The sequence below is a fragment of the Lipophrys pholis genome (genome assembly GCF_963383615.2).
Source record: "Lipophrys pholis genome assembly, chromosome: 5".
NCBI classification, from domain to species: Eukaryota; Metazoa; Chordata; class Actinopteri; order Blenniiformes; family Blenniidae; genus Lipophrys; species Lipophrys pholis.
This window is the reverse complement of record NC_137628.1, coordinates 6,795,625-6,818,850: the sequence shown is the minus strand read 5'-3', so window position 1 is coordinate 6,818,850 and position 23,226 is coordinate 6,795,625. Positions and strand designations below refer to the sequence as shown.

General features: G+C 41.9%; 1 protein-coding gene across 1 annotated transcript in view; it reads left to right on the top strand.

The window, feature by feature from the left end:
* Positions 1–13: 13 nt before the first annotated feature.
* dnah6 (dynein, axonemal, heavy chain 6) overlaps positions 14–23,226 on the top strand; it is a gene marked incomplete at its 5' end in the record, with an annotated part of 53,692 nt that continues 30,479 nt past the window's right edge. The window contains 38 exons of the mRNA XM_080463590.1: positions 14–295; positions 611–745; positions 842–941; positions 1,967–2,033; positions 2,171–2,360; positions 2,432–2,533; positions 2,620–2,727; positions 2,867–2,947; positions 3,029–3,149; positions 5,203–5,354; positions 6,500–6,652; positions 6,801–7,052; positions 7,201–7,329; positions 7,586–7,699; positions 7,814–7,957; positions 8,064–8,219; positions 9,250–9,300; positions 10,800–10,892; positions 11,000–11,119; positions 11,526–11,706; positions 12,092–12,188; positions 12,273–12,498; positions 13,051–13,215; positions 13,439–13,549; positions 13,674–13,799; positions 13,883–14,038; positions 14,583–14,744; positions 16,447–16,584; positions 16,913–17,080; positions 17,161–17,309; positions 18,247–18,354; positions 18,539–18,665; positions 18,900–19,112; positions 19,203–19,424; positions 19,575–19,697; positions 20,446–20,628; positions 20,813–20,956; positions 22,003–22,224. Coding sequence (XP_080319716.1) covers positions 14–295; positions 611–745; positions 842–941; positions 1,967–2,033; positions 2,171–2,360; positions 2,432–2,533; positions 2,620–2,727; positions 2,867–2,947; positions 3,029–3,149; positions 5,203–5,354; positions 6,500–6,652; positions 6,801–7,052; positions 7,201–7,329; positions 7,586–7,699; positions 7,814–7,957; positions 8,064–8,219; positions 9,250–9,300; positions 10,800–10,892; positions 11,000–11,119; positions 11,526–11,706; positions 12,092–12,188; positions 12,273–12,498; positions 13,051–13,215; positions 13,439–13,549; positions 13,674–13,799; positions 13,883–14,038; positions 14,583–14,744; positions 16,447–16,584; positions 16,913–17,080; positions 17,161–17,309; positions 18,247–18,354; positions 18,539–18,665; positions 18,900–19,112; positions 19,203–19,424; positions 19,575–19,697; positions 20,446–20,628; positions 20,813–20,956; positions 22,003–22,224 — 5,571 coding nt within the window. The remainder of the gene's footprint in view (positions 296–610; positions 746–841; positions 942–1,966; positions 2,034–2,170; positions 2,361–2,431; positions 2,534–2,619; positions 2,728–2,866; positions 2,948–3,028; positions 3,150–5,202; positions 5,355–6,499; positions 6,653–6,800; positions 7,053–7,200; positions 7,330–7,585; positions 7,700–7,813; positions 7,958–8,063; positions 8,220–9,249; positions 9,301–10,799; positions 10,893–10,999; positions 11,120–11,525; positions 11,707–12,091; positions 12,189–12,272; positions 12,499–13,050; positions 13,216–13,438; positions 13,550–13,673; positions 13,800–13,882; positions 14,039–14,582; positions 14,745–16,446; positions 16,585–16,912; positions 17,081–17,160; positions 17,310–18,246; positions 18,355–18,538; positions 18,666–18,899; positions 19,113–19,202; positions 19,425–19,574; positions 19,698–20,445; positions 20,629–20,812; positions 20,957–22,002; positions 22,225–23,226) is intronic.

Here is a 23,226-nt window from a genome sequence, read left to right as displayed (position 1 = left end):
CCGCAAAGATGTGATGTCACGGGACTCCACAGAACCAGTTTACTGGTACAATGAGAGCGAGGCCGTGGTCATCACCAAGAGCCGCGTCTTCTCACTGTACAAAGACGAGGTGGAAGTCACCAGCCTGGAATGCTGGGAAACCAATTCCGAGAAGTCCCACAAGATGCTGAGCATCCCGTTCTTCGCTCGCTTCAAAAAATGGAAGCCGTTTTATGTCTGGCGCAAGAACGTCCGTCAGCAGAAGATGCGTTTGGCCCGAGAGAACCTCAGAAAGAACTTGTTTCTCGTCAGTCCGGTATGTATGTCGGTAACATGGGCTCTGTTGTACTTCTGAAAATAGAAATACACATATAACACATACTGTATATCTAATTCAACATGTCTGATACGAGGTCAGAAGATGTCAAACTGATTTAATCACACCTCTTCCCCAATATTCAATCACACTTTATAATTATCCTGCTTCCTGAATCTGTTTTACATTCATAATAAATGTTATAGACACTTTGTATCTGCGTACGGAGAGAAACAATCTTCGAGGATGAATATCTTGTTAAACGTGTATAGATGGGACATTATAATGGAACTGTTGTTTGCCTTTGCCATACAGACTCTAAGTCCTGCGCTCTCAGATATCAACAAAATGTGTGTCCAGCTTCAAGCGACTCCCTTGTGTCATCTGAAGAAGAAGCACACGTACACACTGCAGGAGTTCATGGACACCCAGTTCCAACAACTCAAGGGGGTGCGTTTGTACATCCAGATATCCAAGCGGTATTGGCAATGCATTTCCACGTCATCGGTTGCCTCTTTAATGCCTGTTCTGCTTCAATGTTGTCAGGTACAAAATGGCCGGGAGAAGTTTCAAGAGCTGGTGAAGGAGGTGGCATTCTGTGCGTGCCGACACTTCCTGGAAAACCCATCTACTTATGGTGATACCCGTACGTTCACACTGACACTACGCTGGACAGTAAATACATCCACTTTATGGTCAGTGACAGAGAAAGCGGAAAACAGTGATCATGTCACAGTTAGAGCGAGGCATATTTCTTAAAGGTCTGCTGTGTAATTGTGGAGAATTACATTGAATAAACAAAAACAGGCGAGGTTATAAACGGTGATCATTTTGTGGTATTTGACAACTAATAGCAAAGTTTATATAGGATTCTAGATTGTAAATATAATGTGTGAAGCTCATCATAATGTTTAATTATGAACAACGCCACTTTAGAAACAAATCATGTTATAATGTCCCCAGGAATTAATAAAGTAATTCTGATTCTGATTCTGATTAATAATCAATATGTTATAGCATGACTTTGTCTAAACGAAGTGACAGCACTATGTGAGGTTATGAGTGACTTTTATATGATACTGTGATATAATCATACAGGCCTCATTGTAGTAAATCGTCAGTTAAAATAAAGAATTAGTTCATCGACTCAGCTGTTTATTTAATAAATGAAAGGTTACTTGACTTATTTGGAAACATCATTTTTGGGGGTAATAGAACATGATGTACAACCCTGGACTTCAGATGCCTCCAGAGAGAACTGTGGTCTTTTTTGTCATGCTGGTATAAAACATAATGTATGATGGGCTTGTAACACATCACATCCATCCATACTTCCATACACGTACGTACATCTTCTACGCCGCTTCATCTCATGCAGGGTTGCAGGGTGCTGGAGCCAATCCCAGCTAACTGTGGGTGAGGGCAGGTCCACCTGGACAGGTCGCTGGTTCATCACGGGGGCAAACACTCAGAGACAGACGACCACACACACTCAAATTCACATATTGTGGCAATTTAGGGTCACAAATTTACCTCACATGGTCCGCGGAGCCCTCGATGGTTTGACAAGACCAGTTCAACACAATATCCAGTACCTGTTCATATTGTTATGGCTGATCACTTGTGTGTACTGAGATCTTGAAAGGCTCACGGTACTTCTGTTTGTCACAGATATTCATCAGGAGAAGATGTACCTTCAATTAATCAACAAAGATTTTTGCGCTGACCGTGTCATCTGGTAGGAAGATGTTCTGTATGGCTTTTGTGTTTGCACCTTCCTGCTTGTTACTGCTTATGACAAAAGGTTTTGACATGCCACGTGCAGAAAACAATTGCTTGAAATGTATATTTGGTCTCTCTGTTTGGCCTTCACAGCTTCATTCACGTCATTGACTGTGTGGTTATCAGCACCTTGCACAGCCTCGTGGTGAACACAGCCGATGGATTCCTGGCTGTGTTTCAGGAGCAGGCCGGTCAAATACCCAGCCATGCCGTCATTGAAAGCTGGAGCCTCCACCCTGAGGACGCCACCTCCATCTCAAACCCCAACTCAACTGAACAACAGGTATTCTCATGTAGGCATCAGGCGGTCACGGTGCGTGCTCGCTTGTTTGCTGACTCCTGTGTCTTTATCAGTCCCCTGAGTCCGAAGCGCCACCCGTTCATCCCGTCTTCACGTCTGAAATGTGTCTCGACACAGATGGTTTGATTTACAAGCCACCCATGGAAAACTTTCAGGTTTGTTCCACAAATTCTTTTGCATTTTTGAGGTTTTTGTGCTGATCATCAACTCACTTGATTTTCACACATATTTTACTTTACAGGAGAGCTTGGCAGAACTCTTCAGCGAGCTGGAGAACGTCGTCATGTCATTCAAAACTCTTTCCACTGATCCTGATGTTGATTCGCTGGTTGAAGTTGGAACGCTCAAGGTTGTTAAATTGCTTCTCCCTTCTTCAACCTGTCGGAAAAACCTCATCTGTTATGTTCTTCATAGGTCAGAACTATTGTGATCCTGAGATCGGGGTGGTAGTTTGTGTGAGTGTGTTATTTGTCATTGCTTACCTGCAGAAACCGTATGACAATCGCACCTCTATGGAGTTCATCCTTGAGAATGACGGCCACCTTCAAGTCATCAAACAAAATATTAAGGTTGGTTCTCGCTCCACATAGTCTACGCTACCATTCAAGTGCCTGCATATGTAGTAGTATACGCATGTTCTTCCTCTTCAGGAAACACTCCAGTTTACCTTTGATGCAGCCAGGGTGTACTTGCACACATTTCAGCGTTTTGGTGTATTCCTGAAAGAGATCGAGAGCCAGGATTCGGAATCAGTGCAAGAACAGGAACGTGGTAATGTACACAACATGTCCACAAACACAGGCGCTCCCCCTCGCAGCACAAAAAACACTTGGAAATACACTCAGTAAATCTCAGATTGAGACGGGATACAGCTGTCATGTGCATCTTCTGAACACTTTAAAAACAACACGTGACATAAAAAAAATAAGTGGTAAAATCAGTTTTGCAGGGCTGCCAGAGGGAGATTTCTTTTTTATGTTGTTTTTTTTTTCAGGGGGTGGTGGGTGATGTGTTACATGTATGTGTGTGTGTGTGCACACATTAACACATACTGTTTATCCCCACTGGGATCACAGCCAGCTGTGTATATAAAGAATAATACTTCGTCATTCAAGAATAATCCAACAGACAGAAATTGTTCTTTTTATATGTGTTTATGAGTTACTTCAGAGAGAGAGAGAGAGAGAGAGAGAGAGAGAGAGAGAGAGAGAGAGAGAGAGAGAGAGAGAGAGAGAGAGAGAGATGACAGGATGTGGAAAGAAAAAATAGACTTAGTGTCAAAACAGACTAGTCTTTCCCAGCATGCCCCTCTCCATGTGTTTCTTTCAGAATTGATACAGTAAACAAGTGCAAGTTCCAACCAATATACATCTATATCTTTAAATTAAAAACTTGTGATGCGTTTTGTGTGATCTCTGCACACAAGTGTGTAGTTTCATTACAAAAAAAATCCTTTTCAGCATTTCTGCTGTTTGCATATGAACAAACATCATTTTCAGAACATTTTCACTTGAAAGGTTTTGTCTAAAAGAAGTGTGATCATGAGTGTGTCGACGAACAGTTTATAATTATTGAATGGCCATGCCTTTTACACATGTGGAGTTAGTCTGCGAACCGTTTTTTTTTTTTTTTTTTTACTCATATTCAGGGTAATAACAATCAAAACAAGGATTTACTCACATTGCCTGACTCTCACAATGAAAAAGCTTCATATTTTTATTCAACTTATATCTTGCATTTCGTGCAAAAATCGCCAGTGAGGACGTTTAACGTGTCAGTTGTGTGCAACATCTAGTTTACTTGTTCCATGGTACCCTTGAAGACTATTTTTAGTTCCTTTTTGTAACGTTCCATGTGCCCATTCTTCAAGCATAATGTGCTTTTCGTCAGATATTTTTTGCACCGTATTTCAAAAAATAGTGTGCCCTCTTTTAGTAGCATGTCCTTGTTGTTTTCTACTCTTGTGAAAAATGTAAGAAAAAAAAAAGAAAGAAAAAAAACTTGACGTTCCAGTGCAGGTTATTGGTTTCATTTGCCAGTAATGGCATCAGGAAGAAACAAAACCTTCTGTAGCAGCATGTCACACACATTTTCTCTGAATGCACCACTCACAAAAAGTAACAAAAAAATTGGCAGATTACTTCTGTGTTGTCACAGTGCTTCTTGGCAATAAACGTGATATTATTGGAAAGCCTTTGTTTCTCTTTCAAATTGTGCCACGTTTGTGAGGATCATGTTTTTGTGATTCGAGCGCCCATGAGAAAATTTGAAAAACCCGAGGAGCTTTTCTCTGCTGTTGACTCTTGATGGCTGGGTTTGGGTTCGGTGGCTCATCACTGGCACCTCTCTGCGGCAACAGACACCTGGTCGTCAGCGCCACAAACTAACAAGCACAGCAAAGAAAAGCTGTTTGGTATTGGCAGAAAAGATTTAGCAAAATTTTTCATGATCTCCGCTGCTGGTCCAGTGCGTGTTCCTCACAAATATGCAGCGCAATGTAAAAAGGCCACTAAGCCTGCTTTCAAAACGGTATCAATAATCCACCAAACAGACATTTCTTTAGTTTAGAATTTGAACGACATGGAATCTCATTAACTTGATCACATTTTGATTGTAGCCCAAGAGCTTCAATCGTTTTCATGAATTGCTGAAAATTGCATTTTAGTTGGTTTTCTTTGTATCTAACTAAATATCTGCTCTGGATTAGCCTCTTTTAGATATTGTGCTTTTATGAAGGGAATGAAGCCAACTTTTGCGAGTTGAAATGAACCTACATACCACACGGTTCCTTTTAGGGTAACCATTCAATTGCCTTTGTTCTCAGATTTGTCCTTCTTTGAAAAATCACTGGAGTTGTACAACAGCCGGCTGAAGGAAGTCTCAGCGCTTCAAGAGAAGAGACATCTTGGCTTGCTGCTCGTGGACAATACTCAGCTCAAAAAGAAACTTGTGGCCTCTCATATCTCTTGTCTGGAGGTTAGCATGACCTACGTGAACACACATGCAAAACATACTGACATGCAACAGGAAATCTAAAGTCAGACCCTCGTTACATTTGGGTGTCCAACAATGGCGCTCGGAGCCACTGAACCCACAGCTTTTTGGAGAACGGCTTCCAAGGTGGAACTTTTTGACGGCACTCTGTAGGCGTGTAAACGGGTAGAAAACGCAACTTTCTGGAAAAAACTCGGGCTCCATCTCCGTGTGGACGGCAGAAACTCTGCTAACCATGCATGCGCACCATGGTCGTAGTAAATAGTCCTTCTGCACATGCACAAGTAGATGGACAGTAATGACAAGAGCGTCATGACTCCCAGTCCATAATGTCCTGGGTAGTTTTAAAGTTGAGACACTGTGATAACAATCCAACTTGGTCGCCTGTCCATACGAAGGTCTCCGTACTCGCCATTGTTAATGTTTAGGATTAACATGTTGTACTATGAGCACCTGTGTATGGTTTCATTACAAAAACATCCACCAGCACCCACAAGTGGCACCTCGTCAAACTGTTTGAGCTCTTTCCAAGTCAAATGAAAATGTTCACATTCAATCAGCTCCTTCGTCAGATGTTCTTTTACTGTCAATGTGGGAACTAGATTGGCCCGTTGCTTTTTCCTGATCTCCTGCTTCAGACCATTTCCACCCACTGCTGCTCCTTTCTGAGGCTCACAGATTTGCTATGGCAGGCTTAACAAAGCACTCTCGTGGGTTCCTGATCACGACCTTTGACCCCGGGCGCTGCACAGCCCACTGCTCCCACTATGTGTAGTTAATTTTAACAGTGAAATTCACAGGAATAATTTCCCCAAGGAATAATAAAGTGTGCTTTCTTTTTTTTTTCTGTCTGTTCTGTGTGGCCCCTCGAGGGCAAGCGAGGAAGATGTATCCATTTGTATTACATCCTCTGGGGGGCCATTTGTTTGACACTCTTGTCTTAGTATTTTGTGTAGCATGTCATACATGATCCACTGATGTACCACTGATACTGCCACCGATTAACTAACAGTTATGGTGTTTGGGAATGAGCATTTGGACCATCACAGTTCTGTCACTAACAAGCAATATGAAGTAACCACACTGTAGTAGGACACGTCACAGACTTGTGGTGATTTTTGCCACAGGTAATCAACGAGATGCTCAAGCAGCTGGCCAAGAAGAAGCTGGATGCTTTCATCACCGAAGTTGTTGAGGCTCAGTTTAAACTGGCGTCCCACTCCTCCACCACACAGGAGTGGGCCAACTCTCTCATGTTCCAGGATGAGATCAATGAGAGGGTAAGAACCGCGTAGCCAGGGAAGGGAGAAGGACAATGTCATGAACTGTAGCTGTTCTTCTCAAAGCGAAAGCCTCTGACCAGTCAAATCAACAATAACATTACAGCCTGTTAATATTTTCACTCAAGTCTCGTCTTTCTTTAACCAGATCACCTTACTTGAAGAAGAGCAGGAGACAATAAACAAATTCTACAATTTGATCGACACGCACTCAGTTCCGACTCCACCCGAGGAGCTTGTGGACTTTGGCAAGTTGCAACCATCCATTACCGCGTTGTGGAACCTCATTGACGAAGCGAACGCGATGAGGGACTCCAGTGTGGAGCAGTTCTGCAGCTCCTTGGACAAAGATATAAGTGACATGCTGCAAAAGGTGACAAAGACAGAGCACAAGTCACAGGTACGTGGAGGAATATCATCATCGTTTGTATTCACAAATGTATTTTAATGAATATTTACATATGATAATCCTACACTATGTTGATTTGAAATCTAGTACTGAAATGGTGGGTGGGAATAAATTGGATTTTTGTAAATTTTATGTGTAGGATCCACAAATCCTCGACATCAATGCTGATTCTTCTGAAGTGCGAAGGCTGCTGGCTGAAATCCAGATTTCCATAGATGAGCTGCAGGCCCAGGCGACCACCTATACCTCCTACCAAAAGAAGTTAAAGGTGATGATTCGATGGTCTAAACAAGCATCCACCAGGAAAAGCTCATTTGTAGTATAATTCAGCGTGGTCTTTGTACAGAAGCAAACATTTTCTTTGTGGTTGACTGTTTCTGAAGCCATCTCTTCCTTCCAGGAGGCATAACCAGTCAAAACATTTCAGTAATTAGCAGAAAATACAAACCATTAATTCAGTGCAGAAATCGCGTGATATTCAAACTTAAACAAGTGTCCAACCTTCTATCCTTTCATGATTAAAGATGGAGGTGACCAAGTTTGACTCTTTGGAGGCTTTGACTGCAGAGTTCAGGCTCAAGCAGCTGCTGTGGGACTCTCTGGACGAATGGGACTCTTTGCACAGTGGATGGCAACAGGTGAGGGGCTCAGGTGCACTCTGTGGCAGCATGGAAATGCTGACGGTTTAATGCACAGACATATGTGAACCTCTCCTCTTTTAACCAAACCCTTTGATGTTCCCTTGTCTCCAGAGCACACTTGAGCAACTGGACCTGGAGCAGTGTAACTTGCAGGTCAACAAATACAGCAAGTATGCCAACCAGGTGGACAAAGGCCTGCCACAGAACAATGTCATACCAAGTCTGAAGGACAAGGTTGAAGCCATGAGGCAAAGGGTGAGGGGAGCAGAGTGTGTTTTTACATCAATCACTTTACGGACTGGCACAACCATGTTAAAACGTGTCTGTAATACCTGTATACATTTTCCTCATTCTCCCTCAGCTCCCTGTGATCACGGATCTGCGTAACCCATGCATGAATTTAAAACACTGGAAGATGGTGGAGGCAGTTGCGGGGACACCGCTGAATGTGAAAGCACTGACTCTGGCTGCATTGGAGGAATTCAATGTCTTCTCGTTTGCCTCAAAGATACAGGAGGTAACATCAATGCGCAGACCACAAATTCTCTACATAGGTCTCATTTACATGACAGCATTTTCAAGTGAAAGCAGAAGACTTCTGTAGCATGTTAGTGTCCCCGTACGAGACAATAGTGCTCGGAGGCACTGAAAAACACAACTTTTTTCAACTTATTGAAAGCAGTCAGTCTCCGTCTCCACAGCATATATGCATCTCTAATTTCAATCTGTATCATACAAGAAAGTTTTAAGTCCAATCTTATAAATAGAGACTCCTGGACTGAAAACCCATAACTGGATCCAGATAAAGGGACATTTCAAAATAAGGAATTTCCACTTTGCAACATTCTGAGAACAAAAAGGTTTGCAAGTGTGAAAATGTGAAGCTTGAGAGTGGCTGTCAGGAGCTTTTGTATATTAAGAGAAAATGTTTCAGTCCTATCATAGATATCCTCAGCAGCCAATTTGGTACAAATATAATTTCTCCTCCTAGTTCCTGTCAATACTCTCACTTAAAGGAGTTATTGGGACACCATCATAATGACACAACAGTCCAAAATGCCCCTGACTATCACAATGCTGAAGGTCTAAATGCTTCCTGCAAGGGAATTTACTCACATAATCCTATTTCTATGTTTGACCAATAATAGATAAATACGCAAGCACTATGAATAAAAATACACAGGGTGTTTACAAATCACCTGAATAATTACAGTGTCGTGTGCCACATGGCACTTGGCATATACACTGTACATGCCGATGCTTGGTTGTGCTCACAAGCAAATCTAATTAAGTTGATCAAATGAAAAATGAAGAACATTAAGAAAAAAAGTTCAACGAGTGTGACTGAAGAAAAACATTTCATGTCAGTTGCAGCAAAACACAAATCTCATGAAAATGTTTAATCACCATACTGGCAACACAGCCGAAACACACACACGCACGCACGCACGCACGCACAATAAAACTATTCATTGAATGATGTATAATTTAGTGTTGCAAAAGCAAACAACTGCAAAATGTAATTTGTCCCAAATTGTGCCTTTTAGATTTCTGGACAAGCTTCAGGAGAAGCTTCAGTGGAGGCCATCATCGCAAAGGTGTGTGGAGTCCATGTGCACATTTACTCATATACGTTTTTCTCTGTTTCTATCGGCTGATTGAGCTGCACTGGAAGTGAAGTTTTGCATTGCTTTCCGTTGATTGTGAATTGCTTTAAATCACTTCATTTTGTGCCCAAACGTCTTGATTTGATGACTTGGTACTAAACATTTACATAACCATATGCAGCGACTTCCGCAAACACGAGCGAAAAATTGTCTGTGGCATCAGTCTTATTGAGCTGAAACTATTTCTGTGTCAAGATGAGCTGCTGCGGGCGTGTTTGCATGTTATGCGACGCACCTTGATGGCAACACGGTGAAACATGACAGTATTTATAATTAGAAATCATCTTCTGATGATACAAGAAGATACAACATCAAGCTGTTGGGTTTGCAATCAAATGATTAGGCTCTCGTCTCAATCTCCTTGATTGCTGTTTCAGTGCAGAAGACCTCCTATTTATCAGTTAGTCGATCTTAGCTTCGTTTGGTTTGAACAAAACAACACACGGAATCATCCATAACATTATGACTACCTGCCCAATATTGCGAAGATCTGTCCTAAGCTGCGTAATCAGGCCCAAACCTTTTGTGGCATTGGCTTTAGGAGACCTATGAATGTGTAGCTGTGGTATGTTCACAGCAGATTCTTAAAGTCCTGGAAGGTGTGAGGTGAGGCCTCTATGGGACACCAGCATATTGGAGATCATCTGACCCAGTTGTCTCGACTAGATTACATTTTGTTTCCCTTGTCAAGATCCTTACGTTTGTCCTCATCATGATGCTTCTAACACATGAACTGTGAGGACCAAATGTTCACTTACTAGCTGATATAACCCACCTACTAACAGGTGCCATGATAACTCTTGCCACATGTCATGATATCATGGCTGGATGTTTATACTTTGCTAAATAATTGAGGTTCTGATTGATTGGTTATTATTATTATTTTCTCCATGGCCACTCAGGGGCTCCGTAGAACTCTGCTGTCTTGGGTCTTGAAGCACATTCGTCACACATGACTTCACATCTAAAGACATCACACAAAACAAAGGACAAATGTCTTGGATTGATTGTTCCTTTTGCTGTAACAATCCTTCTCATACAGTACTTATGAGTGTGTGGGTCGCATCCATGAAAAAATTAGCCAAGTCCCTGCCAGTGCCTAACAGCTTTTCAGGTGTTGATATGTTTTTGGTGATATTCAAGCCTCAATAACAAGAGTTGAAAATGCTGAAACTGAATATACAAACTCCACAAACACTCTGAGTGATAACTTTGGAAGCAGACAGCCTCAATTGAAAACATGCATGATGCTACTGCGAGTCCGGACAGGCATCCGCTCCATGGAATTACTGAAATGTTATGGAATTGAATTTCAGGTCATAATATGAATATTCTGTTTTGGCTATTTTTTTTCATCAGGAAAATATTGTCTGTGAGATGTTTAAGATGTACTTACTGAAAGCATCACGATGAGTCAATGTCATTTGCAGGTGGAAGACGTGTGGAAGACGACAGAGTTCACTGTGCTGTCTCATGGAGACGCGAGAAAAGTCTACATCCTGGGAGGCACAGACGACATCCAGGTGGCATCACGCAGCAGACACACACAGTATCTCCTGTGAAGCAGCATTATTGTCCCAGTCTGTCTAAGTGTTTGTTTTTTTCTTCTCTTGTTCTGTTTACTGTGAAGGTTCTCTTGGATGACAGCATCATAAGTGTGGGCACTGTGGCGTCTTCACGCTACGTAGCTCCCATCAAGGTCAAGGTGGACGATCTGCTGAGACGGCTGACCCTCTTTAACCAGACACTGGTAAAACGCTGTGAAGATGTACATAGAGCAATGCTTAATTTGGCTCGGAGTGGTTTCTGCCCAGATTGTAAAGACCTTTCTGCCTCACTAAATACAGATCAGATTTATCTTTAAATGTTAGCTCGTAGCTCTCCCTAGTGGCTGCAACCGAGAAGCCAAACATTACATGAACTGGAGTCTTCTTAAAGTTCACTGAGTTCAGGTTTCAGTTCGTGGAGCAGAGGATTAAAAAGGTGCTTTGTATTATTATTATTTTTTCTCAACTTTTAAATCTGCTTACATTGTCTCTTCTGCATTACCCTCGCAATTTCTTTCTTTTGAATCCATTTCTTTTTCTGTTTAATTCACAGATACTGCTCAACACAGTCTATCATCAAATAAAATGTTTTCCCCCCCTGCGTTCCAGGATGAGTGGCTCACATGCCAAAGAAACTGGCTGTACCTCGAGAGTATCTTCTTGGCCCCTGACATCAAGAGGCAGCTGCCCGCAGAGTCCAAGTTGTTTCTTAAAGTAGACAAATCTTGGAAGAATATCATGGCAAAGGTCAAAAGGCAGCCCAATGCGTTCAAAGCTGCCACACATCCTGGTAGGTTGAGTGTGCAGCATGTCAAAAATAACAAGGGGTGAGCCCATGTTGAACCAGAAAATCACAAACATGTAGCAAGTGAAAACAAAGGAGGCTCGAAAATCTGGCAAGGAGGACCCAAACCAAACAAAAATACACATAAAGGCAACAAAAAACAAATAATGTCTCCCTATTTCAATGTGAAAAGATTTGTGTGAAAAGAGTCTTATTGGTGTTTCACATCAGGTCAATGAACACAACAGGGTTTGGTCCGTGTAAACAACAACAGACACACTCTTACTTTTAATATAGGGAAAGAGACATGGAAGTGTAAGAAGCTCTTAGAATTAATACATCATGTGTGTATTTCTCACTCTATATAACCTTGTTAATTTATCCGACACAGATCTGCTGGAAGCGTTCCAGAACAACAACACCCTTTTGGATGAGATACAGAAGTGTCTGGAAGCTTATCTGGAATCCAAAAGAGTCGTCTTTCCCAGGTCTGTTTGATACTTTAGCATTCTTAAGCTGCTGTCTTATGAAAAGTACTTCAAATTTCATCATGTCTTTATCCCAATTTACAGATTTTACTTCTTGTCCAACGATGAGCTGTTTAAGATTCTGGCCCAGACACGAAACCCTCAGGCGGTGCAGCCGCATTTGCGGAAGTGTTTCGATGCCATCATACGACTGGAGTTCGGTGTGCTCCCCGACCTATCCCCCCGTGACAATGGGACGGTTGATGTGGGGCAGCAGGAGACCGTATACACCAACAACATCCTGAGCATGATTTCACCAGAGGGAGAGAAGGTAAATCTGATATATTCGTACACGCTTGGTGAGGATTCCCTGTTGACTGTTTGCGTTCAACAAAAGGCACACACGGAAGTGAGTGATAAAAACATCCATTGCTTTATTGGGGTTGGACAGTTGGGCTGACAACTTTTCTAAAATAACCAAACGCAAGTAGAAAAGCAGAACTAACCTCCACTCATCATTTAATTAAGGCGTTAAAAACTTGTCATTTTAGCTTATGGAGCACATTTAGATGGTTCCAGTGGGAGATTAAAACTTAATTGAGGAGGACTTGGAACAGATTTCTCCCAATATCTGCTAATACAGACTTCTCCTGTCTGTCCAAATTCCACATTTAGTAGTAACACACAAACACAAGAAAGTTGGCTCCTAAACAGCTTTGTGAGGGTCAGTAGTTGCTTTCAGTTGTGTGTTTTTTTTTCTCTGTTGTGCTGGAGCCCAGTTTTTGTTGCAACAGGCTGTAAGAATTGGCGCCAACTGAAAAAACAATATGAAACAGAACCAAATTCTAAAACTTTTGCTTGATTTGTGCGTCTGTGACTACAGGTCTGTTTTACTAAAACACTTAAAGCACAAGGCAATGTGGAAGACTGGCTTTGCAGGCTGGAGGAGACCATGTTCTCCTCCCTGCGGCAACTCAGCAAGGCCGCCATCGTGGACTACCAGGACAAGACCAGGGAGGAGTGGGTGGTTGCCGGACATCCATCGCAGGTACGCAGGCACACATGCACAGATTTTAAGATTTAGAATTATGTTAGAATTATGTAATTTGTTGTCTTACCCTCCTCTAGAATGACTCTTCCCTTTTGTTTTTTCAATTGTATTAGATACTGTTATGGATTACTTGCAGTTTTCTGATATTGTCCTCACCTCAGTGGTTTTAATGAAGGAATTTGTCAGGAATGTGACATCAGTTTGTGTGTGTGTCCACCAGGTGGTGCTGACCATCTCACAGATGATGTGGTGCAGAGACATGGAAGCCTGCCTGGACGGAGATCACGACCACTTTGCTGCCTTGCAGGAATTCGAACAAATCAACTTTGATGTAACCAATCATTTTACTGCCGTTATTTCCCTCATCGCCGTAGGAATTGCATTTGGACTGGTTGTCAGTGTTCTAGTATCAGCTTTCTATCCACCCCAAACTTAAGTGACTGTCTGTATTCCAGAGACTGAATGCCTTGGCAACAGTGGTTCGAGGACAGTTGCCTGCTTTACACCGTAATATCATCACAGCCCTTATTACCACTGATGTCCATGCCAGGGACATTGTCACTGATCTGGTTCGGCAGAAGGTACAATAGAACAATGTCAGTGGCTTTGTAAAATATGTAGACAAACTGAAAAAAGAACCACTTAAATGACTTTGTTTTTCCAGGTGGACAGCAGGTCCAGCTTTGAATGGCAGAGGCAGTTACGCTACTACTGGGACGTCGACTTGGACAACTGTGTAGCCATGATGGCTCTATCCACTTACATTTATGGCTATGAGTATCTGGGAGCCTGTCCCAGGCTGGTGATCACACCGCTGACGGTAACAGTCAAAATGGTGTTAAAACCATACATCCACTCAAAAATACAGTCCAGGATGACAATTTGGTCTCTGTGCTTCAGCAACACCATTTGAGCATATATTGTCAGCAGGTTTAGAGTCAGAGAGTAATTACATATATGAATAAAATAAATCCACATCATGATGGTGTCCCATGAGTTGCTATTTTTTGTGGTGTATGAACACGTCTCCACACTTCATTGTGCCAGAGCTTTAGTATAGTTTACTGAGTTTAGCTGCCTGTGAGCAGAAAACAGAGCAAAACAGATGGCGCTCCTTCTTTTATTTGATATCGTTTATCACATTTAACAATAAATGTGCTGATTTGTCTCCCCTAGGAATCAAACTGTCAAAATCAGAAGCTTGAACCCTGTAACACTGTTATGTCACTTTGATTGCTCTCGAAGCTGCTCACAGATGCTGCGATGATAATGACACAACATTCATTTATTGTATTTTTCCATTTTTCTAGAAATGTAAATTCCTCCTTCTATTTTTTTCTTCCTCATTGTGACTTGATGAGCAGGACCGATGCTACCTGTGCCTGATGGGAGCTCTCCAGCTGGACTTGGGCGGTGCTCCAGCCGGGCCAGCAGGAACCGGCAAAACAGAGACCACAAAGGACCTGGCAAAAGCCCTGGCCATCCAGTGTGTGGTCTTCAACTGTTCGGATGGGCTGGACTACAAGGTCGGGCATGACGGAGTGTTCACACCACACACATACATACATACTGTGTATTGTTTTCATTGTGTCATGCTGGTTTGGGTCTTTGTCCTTCTTGAGAAGTGTCTACAAAACACAGCACGTCAGCAGGATTACCATTCAGGAGGTCTGACTCTGGCTGTACCAGTGAGCTGCTGCCATTAGATGGCAGTATTGCAGAAGCAGTCATTTCTCCTGCTTCGCTCCACTGAAAGAGCTGCAGCCATGTTCTTATTTTAATCAGAGACTGATCAGAGAGTTTATGATTAAAAGTGAAACAAGAGAATATGCTTATGTGTATATTTATTGTCTTATCCACCTATGAAACGACCGAGACTGAAATCAAAGCAGTTTTGCCTCATTAAGTTTCACAACAAATATCCTAACTGTTCTCATCCGGCCTGATAGAGAGATCTTTTAATACGCATCATTCTTTGTCTTGATTTGTTCATAAAGTATTTTCTTCACCCTTTGTCAGCGGTTGTCAGCCCATAAATGATCCTAATATTTCATCCATGAGTAGTTAGTGAATTTCCATCAGCTCCAAAACATCCAAAGCGGATTTTTAACCTTGAAACACACTTTGCATTTCATTTTAAAGTAAAACGCAGCTCTGTCTCTCACTGCGGCGTTGAAAACACCAACCAATAAGATAGCTGAAAAGCCATTTGTGCTCTGTCGGTTTTGATTATCACTGCACCCGCGGTGTATCAGATCAGGACAGGCTTCTGATTTAGCCACGCAGCCTGCTGGATTGGTGTGGAAGGATTCTTTTTTTTTCATATCTTAATCTTTTGTGTCTTAGTGAATTGATCCATGATATCAAATACTGGTTTAAAAATGGTTTTGTATGTCTGAAACTTGCAGATCCCACCGTTTCTCTGTAAACTACAATATTGTCACAATATATTGAAGGGTGAAACCAACATGAGACATCTTGGCTCTTGGCTATCGATTTCTTTCCCGTACCTGAATTGAGTTGCATGAGTTGTTTTGTTGTATAGCTTTGTACAGCTCATTTTAGTTAAGACCATATCGGATCTCAGTCGAGGCAGAAAGATAAAATGATATCCTTGAAACTCAAAATGTTTTTCTTTGTTGGCCTGCGGGTTGGGGAGGCATCCATGTAAGCAGAAGTCAGCTAGTTTGAATCCCTCTGCTGACGGGTCACCACTGTGAGTCCCTGAGCAAAGCCCTTGAACCCCAAAGTGGCTTCAGTAGAGGCATCCGGCGTGAAGCTAAATCAAACGTGCACAAAATCCGGCGACCCCAAAGGGGGGCAGCTGAAACATATCCTGTCTCCAGAGCAGAGAAAAGCGTTCACTTCCTGAAGACATTCATTTTTAATACGTTTTTACAAAAATTATTCAGAACAGCGTGAAATTTCTTCTGATAAAACGGGGATGTTGTTGCAAAGCAGCTGCTTGGTTTGAGGTCTCAGTGCTCTGTTATATCTTCTGGTCTTATTCAAGCAGTGCGAACCAGAACGGCCGATTTAAAAAAATAATAAAAGTTTCTTTTAGTGAAAGATTTCAGCTGATTTTGGAATTTCTGCTACTCTTGGATTCAGGTTTGAACTCTCCGGTGGGCCCAAATGCTCCAGTTTTACTGTTTAGTTCCCACATTTTCTGTCTTTATTTTCCACCGGCAATTTGTGTTCTCAATTAACAGTATTACTCTTTGCCAGATGATGGGTCGCTTCTTCAGCGGACTCGCTCAGTCGGGTGCTTGGTGCTGTTTCGACGAATTTAACCGGATTGACATCGAAGTGTTGTCAGTCATCGCTCAGCAGCTCATAACCATCCGAAACGCTAAAGCCGCTAAGGTACACATTAGGAGATTATGATGATCGTCGAGACTTTACTTTGCTTCAACTTTATTTGTGTGTGTGTGTGCGAAAGTTCAGCATTTAAGATTTTTGTATATTAAACAGTTTAGATTGTCAAATTGAGTGCAAATTCATACAATCAACTAAAAATCACTTTCAACTTTCTTTATATGAACATGTTCCTTAAATGGGATACATTTTGAAAGTTATATCAGATATAGTGATATTGGAATAGACTGGTGTGTAGGTCATAACTTTCAGTGTCAATTTCATATCGATGTCAAACTACCTGAACAGACGAGTCTAACTGAGTCATTCTGTGCAGCTATCAAGGTTTCGATTTGAAGGCCAGGAGATCAAGCTGGTAAACACATGTGCTGCCTTCATCACCATGAACCCGGGCTACGCTGGAAGAACAGAGCTCCCCGATAACTTGAAAGCTCTGTTTAGACCAATAGCGATGATGGTGCCAAATTACGCACTCATTGCTGAGGTAACGTGATGTTTATAGCTCTTCTTTTAAGTTGATCGTATTTTCAGTCTTTCTAAGTGTGACTCAATGGCACTCTACAGGTAATTTTATATTCCGAGGGATTCCAGTCCAGTAAGACCCTCGCAAGGAAGATGACCCAGATGTACAAGCTGTGCTCGGAGCAGCTGTCCCAGCAGGACCATTATGACTTCGGCATGAGAGCCGTCAAATCTGTCCTGGTCATGGCGGGGTTAGAACATCGCACTGACACACATGTGCATTCACTTACGCAGACAGACAAACATTTGCCTTTTCCCAGAGGTGCCTCACTGACTCACACGAACACACAAGCATGAATACATTCAGTATATTTAGCCTCAACGTACAGAGCGTTCCGTCAAAGTTTTTAAATGGTAAATCGCCTTTTAAGCTTTGAGCTGCACACAATTGTTTAGTGCAGAGCAGGGACAGTTAAATACTGCCAGGGACCATCCAGATTAAAGAAAAAGAGCCTCTGATAGCTGAAATGACCTCATTCTTTATCGTGAGGATGAATATATAAGTATAAGCAATACATCTACTTACTCACTTAACCACTAGTATCTGTGTTGCTCTTCGGAAATTGCTTCACATGGCTCTTTACGTGATACTTCGAATGACAGTTGTAGCTGGTCCGTATGGATTTACAGTATAAATAGAAGTGAATGGATGTTTTCACCACATACAGTTAAAGTGTTTTTTGTGATACCTCGAAGCTGAAAAGCCAAGGAACCTTTGTTATTAGCTGGAGATTCATTGTCTGTCTCACCCTTAATAATACTCCTCCGAGTGTGCTCGTTCCACACCACGCTCACATTCATTATCCCCCACTCTAATGTCACTAATGTTTTTTACTCTGTTTATTAATCCAGTTGAGCCTGCCTGCAGTGAAGTCGGCTTGTACAATATTGAATTATCAGAACGCTGGCTGCTTATTAACTTTCTTACATCTGTGTTTGTATCAGTCTGTTTTTCACAAGTTATTTTTCAATTATACATGTGTATACTTTATTTATTTTTTTATGCATATATCTTTTATATGTTTGATTATTTTATATTGTTTGAATAACATGTATGCTTTTTGGAGAAAAAGGCTATTTATTGCATGGTTAAAACAGATATCAGAGCAGTGATGTGTTTCTTTTAAGGTCACTAAAGAGAGACAATCCCCATGTGAGTGAAGAAGTGGGGCTTATCAGAGCTCTGCGAGATTCCAATCTGCCAAAGTTCCTCACTGATGATGCTGTGCTGTTTAGGTAAACTCAGCAGACTCTCTGATAAGGAATTACCTCAAGTGCTTTAATCCGAGCAAACCCATAAAAACAGAACTTGATAATTACACAATTTTCAATATGATAAGCATCTTTCCAGATGAATTTTCCCAACATATGCTATATTTCTGACTGCGCTTATTTTGCTAATCTCTACATTCCACTTCAGTGGGATCCTATCAGACTTGTTCCCTGGTGTGTGTATCCCTGAGCACGACTACGGCGTGCTGCACTCAACCATCCTGGAGTCTCTGATCAAGCGAAACCTTCAGCCTCTTCCCAGTATGATCAAAAAGGTACACTGCAACTGGAAAATTCTATATTTTCTTATTAGATTATCCATGTCAAAAGTGATGCATCTGATCAACCACATGCAGGAATTCAACATGTTAGTGGAAGGGACAAATCAACAAGCTTGGGTTTCCACATTTGTTGAGATATTTATTTCGAGAATGAACATAATTTTCTTTGAGATTTTGTCAGAAGTACTCTTGTGGTCTTGTGTCCTACTTCTCTTTCCTTGCGACCAGGTGATCCAGCTCTATGAGACCATGGTAGTTCGTCATGGTGTTATGTTGGTGGGGCCCACCGGTGGAGGTAAGACCACGGTGTACACCATTCTGGCAGACACTCTGGAGACCCTCCATCGCACCGGACACCAGGCTAACAACCCCTTCTATCAGCCTGTCAAGACCTATGTGCTCAATCCAAAATCGGTCTCGATGGGAGAGCTCTATGGAGAGGTACAACAGGCAAAAGGAAACTTAAAAACATGCATGATTACTTATTTTTTCTCTCTCTGCAGTCATGTAATTCTGATTCCAACCCCTCAGGTGAACACATTAACACTGGAGTGGCGTGATGGATTGATGGCACTCAGTGTCCGTGACGCAGTCAGTGACACCAGTGATGACCACAAGTGGGTGATCTGTGACGGGCCAGTCGACGCTTTGTGGATAGAAAACATGAATACCGTGCTGGACGACAACAAAATGCTCTGCTTGGCGAACAGCGAGAGAATCAAACTTACTCCATCCATACATATGGTGTTCGAGGTTAGATGTCATGTTTTTACTGTTCTTGAGGGAAGGTTTCGTGTCATGTCTGATAAAATTATAATACTCTCACATGGTTTTAGACTAATGGCCAGACATTGTTGGTTCACTGTAATAATTTCAATCCTCTTGATGAACTATGTGTTTCAGGTCCAGGATTTGGCTGTGGCATCTCCAGCTACAGTCAGCCGCTGTGGGATGGTGTACATTGATCCTGATGAGCTCAAGTGGTTGCCCTATGTACAGACATGGCTCAGTGGCCTCAGTGGCAAGGTAGTACATTATGCATCTCTGTGTTCATTCATATGCTTGTTCAATTACATAAATACTGTAACAGAAAAAACATACAGCTCTCTTGCTTGAATCAGAATCACAAATACTTTATTAATCCCTTGGGGAAGTGAAACGTTTTCACGTTAATTTGCAAAACCTTTAGGTGTCTGTTTACGCTGCAAGGTGAACAACCCCTTCTTGTCAAGGTTTGGATTTCTGTGCCCTGTCTCATTGCTCTCTGAAACTGTTATTTGAAGAGCTTCTTTGCTTTTGTATGTCTCCAATGGTTTTATGATGCGTTTTAAGTTACTTTATTTTTTTAACCTCATTTCATTAGTTTAAGTCTTCCATTTTTCAATATGTGAAGTAGAGTTTAATAGAGTTTGCTAACTAAATTTCGTATCGATTTTACAACCGTAGGGAGTTGTGTTGTTTTTTCTTAATAAACACAATATATCTATTCTCTCCTCCGGGCAAGTGGCAAGTGCACATGTTAAAGCTTATTTATAGTTATACTGTCGGTGAGACTGAGAAGATCGATAGTAATGTCACGTCTCTGAAAAAATTTAAAAAAGCAACGACTGAACTGTGAGCTTATCTTTCTGGTACTTCTTGTCTCCATATTAGCCTAATGTCCAATGGTGTGGCTGTTCTTATTTGAAAGAAAATGTTTTTTCCATTTATAAATACAAAAAAAAAACCCTCCATCCTACATTGACCACACTGTTGTGGCTCTCTCCTGTTCTAGCTTCCAGACCCAGTGCGTGCTTACCTGCTGGAGCTGTTTGAGCAGTACGTGGAGAACGGTCTTCAGTTCGTGCTGAAGAACTGTACTCAGGCAATCCGCCAAGTGGACATCAGTAAAGTCGCCACTCTGTGCTCCCTGCTGGAGGAGTTGCTGCTGAGCAAAGGAGGGCCGGACCTCGAAATGGTACATTAAGCAGGAGATTATACTGTCAGTGTCGTTTTTCCTGTGAGCCACACAGAATGACTGTGTCATAAAGACTGTCTATATGTAGTGTTTGATAAGAGCAGATATGCAATGAAATGCATTTTTTTATTCTGGCGGTGTCAAGACATGACTGTTGAGCTCTTTGTTGTCATTTGTGTTTTAGGATTCCAAGCGCCTGAACGGCGTCCTGTGTCAGACCTTCATCTTCTGTTATCTGTGGGCAGTGGGCGGAAACCTGACCTGCGCTCACTGGGATGCTTTTGACACTTTCCTTCAAGAGCAGTTTGAACACAACAATGATGCTAAGGTACATTTCTCTGTGAAGAGATGTGAGTTGCACGGAGCTGCATACCATTATCACACATTGAGATGTAACCAAATGTCAAAAATATGAATTTATGTTTGATTTTCGCCACATACACTGTATCTCAACACACTTTTCTGAGCTCATTCATACGGCTGAAAGTCAAATCCATTTCCTTTGGGTTTGTTGGCGCCTATTCAGCTGCTACTTTTCACAAAGTCGTTCAAACTTGGACCAAAGACTAAGCTGGTCTTTTTTCTGCTGGATTCCCTTCCTGCGTGAAATACACACAAATGGCTTAAGATCATATACCTCTCATGTCACTAGATTTATTTAGTCTGAGCACAGCTAATCTGAAAGGAGGTTCCACTCTGTGATCTCAGTCACTGAAATGAAACAAAGACAAGGGCATCCTCTCTGCACATTCCAGTGATAGCATCGGTGTGATACAAGGAATATTCTGGAAAGGTAAACAGGGTAAGAAGACGAGCTGTGTGCCAAGGTTATAAACGTTGAAAGCATCTCATTATTCAACCTTACCAAAATTAGCGAATCATTAACCCGCAGTTTATGAAATGGAAAAGAATAATATACAAAGACAAAGTAGGATGGCCAGTGATATTATGCAGTGAGTCCCTTAGCCTGAAGGAGATGTAAAGCAAAGTGGTTGAAAGGTTCGACTTGTCTGGCAACAATGGGTGATGATTGATGAAATACTTTAATGACAGCAGCAGAACACTGCAGGGCGCGACCATTATTCATGTAACTGGAGGTTGATGGCACACATGAGGGATGGAAATCAGTTGCTGGACTGAATTACGTCTGTCGGGGACATATAAATATGTGGAATCATGAGCATCACAGAAATGCTTGTGTGTACAATGTGTTGTTACTATGAGATACTGCTGCCATAAGGAAGATAACAACGTCCATATATTGTCATTGACACAAAGTCATGCAGCCACATCTTTTAATCAAATCAACTAAGACTTTGTGTGTTTATCTATGGATCCATATCAGTTGATGTTTATTTTGTATGTCCTGTGTAGCTCCCGAAGTCAGGCACCCTGTGGAGTTTCTACATGAACTTCAGTCAAATGTGCCTGCAGCCATGGGAAACGATCATTCCTTCATTTAAGTACAACAGGGAGCAGCCCTTTTTTGAGATGCTGGTCCCCACCACGGACACGGTGCGGTACGGCTACCTGATGGAGAAGCTCCTGTCTGTGCGTTGTTCGGTGCTGTTTACTGGCGACACTGGAGTGGGGAAGGTAAAGATTCTTTACAAGACTGTTTTGTAAGTCAACAGCTACCGAACCGGGGTAGTTTATCTCACAATTTAACACTTTTATTGCAAAATGTAGTCCCAGTGGTCCATCTCCTTTAACCACATCATCCAGCTCAGAGCCAATCTGAGCTGACGCTGGACAAAAAGCTGAATACACCCTCAACAGAGAGAGACAGACGTCGACACACATGGGTACTGAAAATCACCCGCGAGAAGAAACACAAATCTCCAGAGAAATGCACAAGGAGAACCTGGAAACTCCACACAGAAAAAAAACAAACAAACCCAGAATCAGACCAGGGATTTTCTCAATGTGAGGAGAAAACGCTAACCAATGAACCGCCTTGCAGCGCTGTCCCAGTGACCAGTGTTGTGATTTTAAGAAGCTTCAAACAAACTCTGGTGGATTCACTGGATAACAAACTTGAAATAACGTTGTGATACGTACAGACTCATGTCGTGTGTGATTAGAATTGAAATGATGTTATTCAGCAAGCATCGCAAGTACGCTCTTTTTTTTTGTTATAGGCTGGTGGAACCATGTGGATTCAAGTTGCAATAGAGGGGGATTAGTAATACAGTGGAGGGATTGGTAATATATGTTACTGTAGACTTTGATATGGGCTTCAGTGAGGAATAATTGTCATCACCTGAACAGTCTTGATGTAGTTTTATATGGTAAGTCACATTTTACTGATTCACTCTCACATTCACACATTGACTCACCAAGATGCTCGGCCTTCAGAGTACAACTCAGAGTCCAAAGTCACAGACACATTATTGGAGAGGCAGGCAGAGATGTGATATTCAACCTGCTCCACCAGCTGCAGCTGATCCATGGGTGCCGCTCACACCCTGTCTACCATGTATTAAATGTCAGTTTTAATTATAAAATATTGAGTTATTCTAATTCACTGATTGTGTCACAAATGTAAATATTACAGTCGTGTAATAACATGAGTTTCCTTTGTGCACATGCATAGAT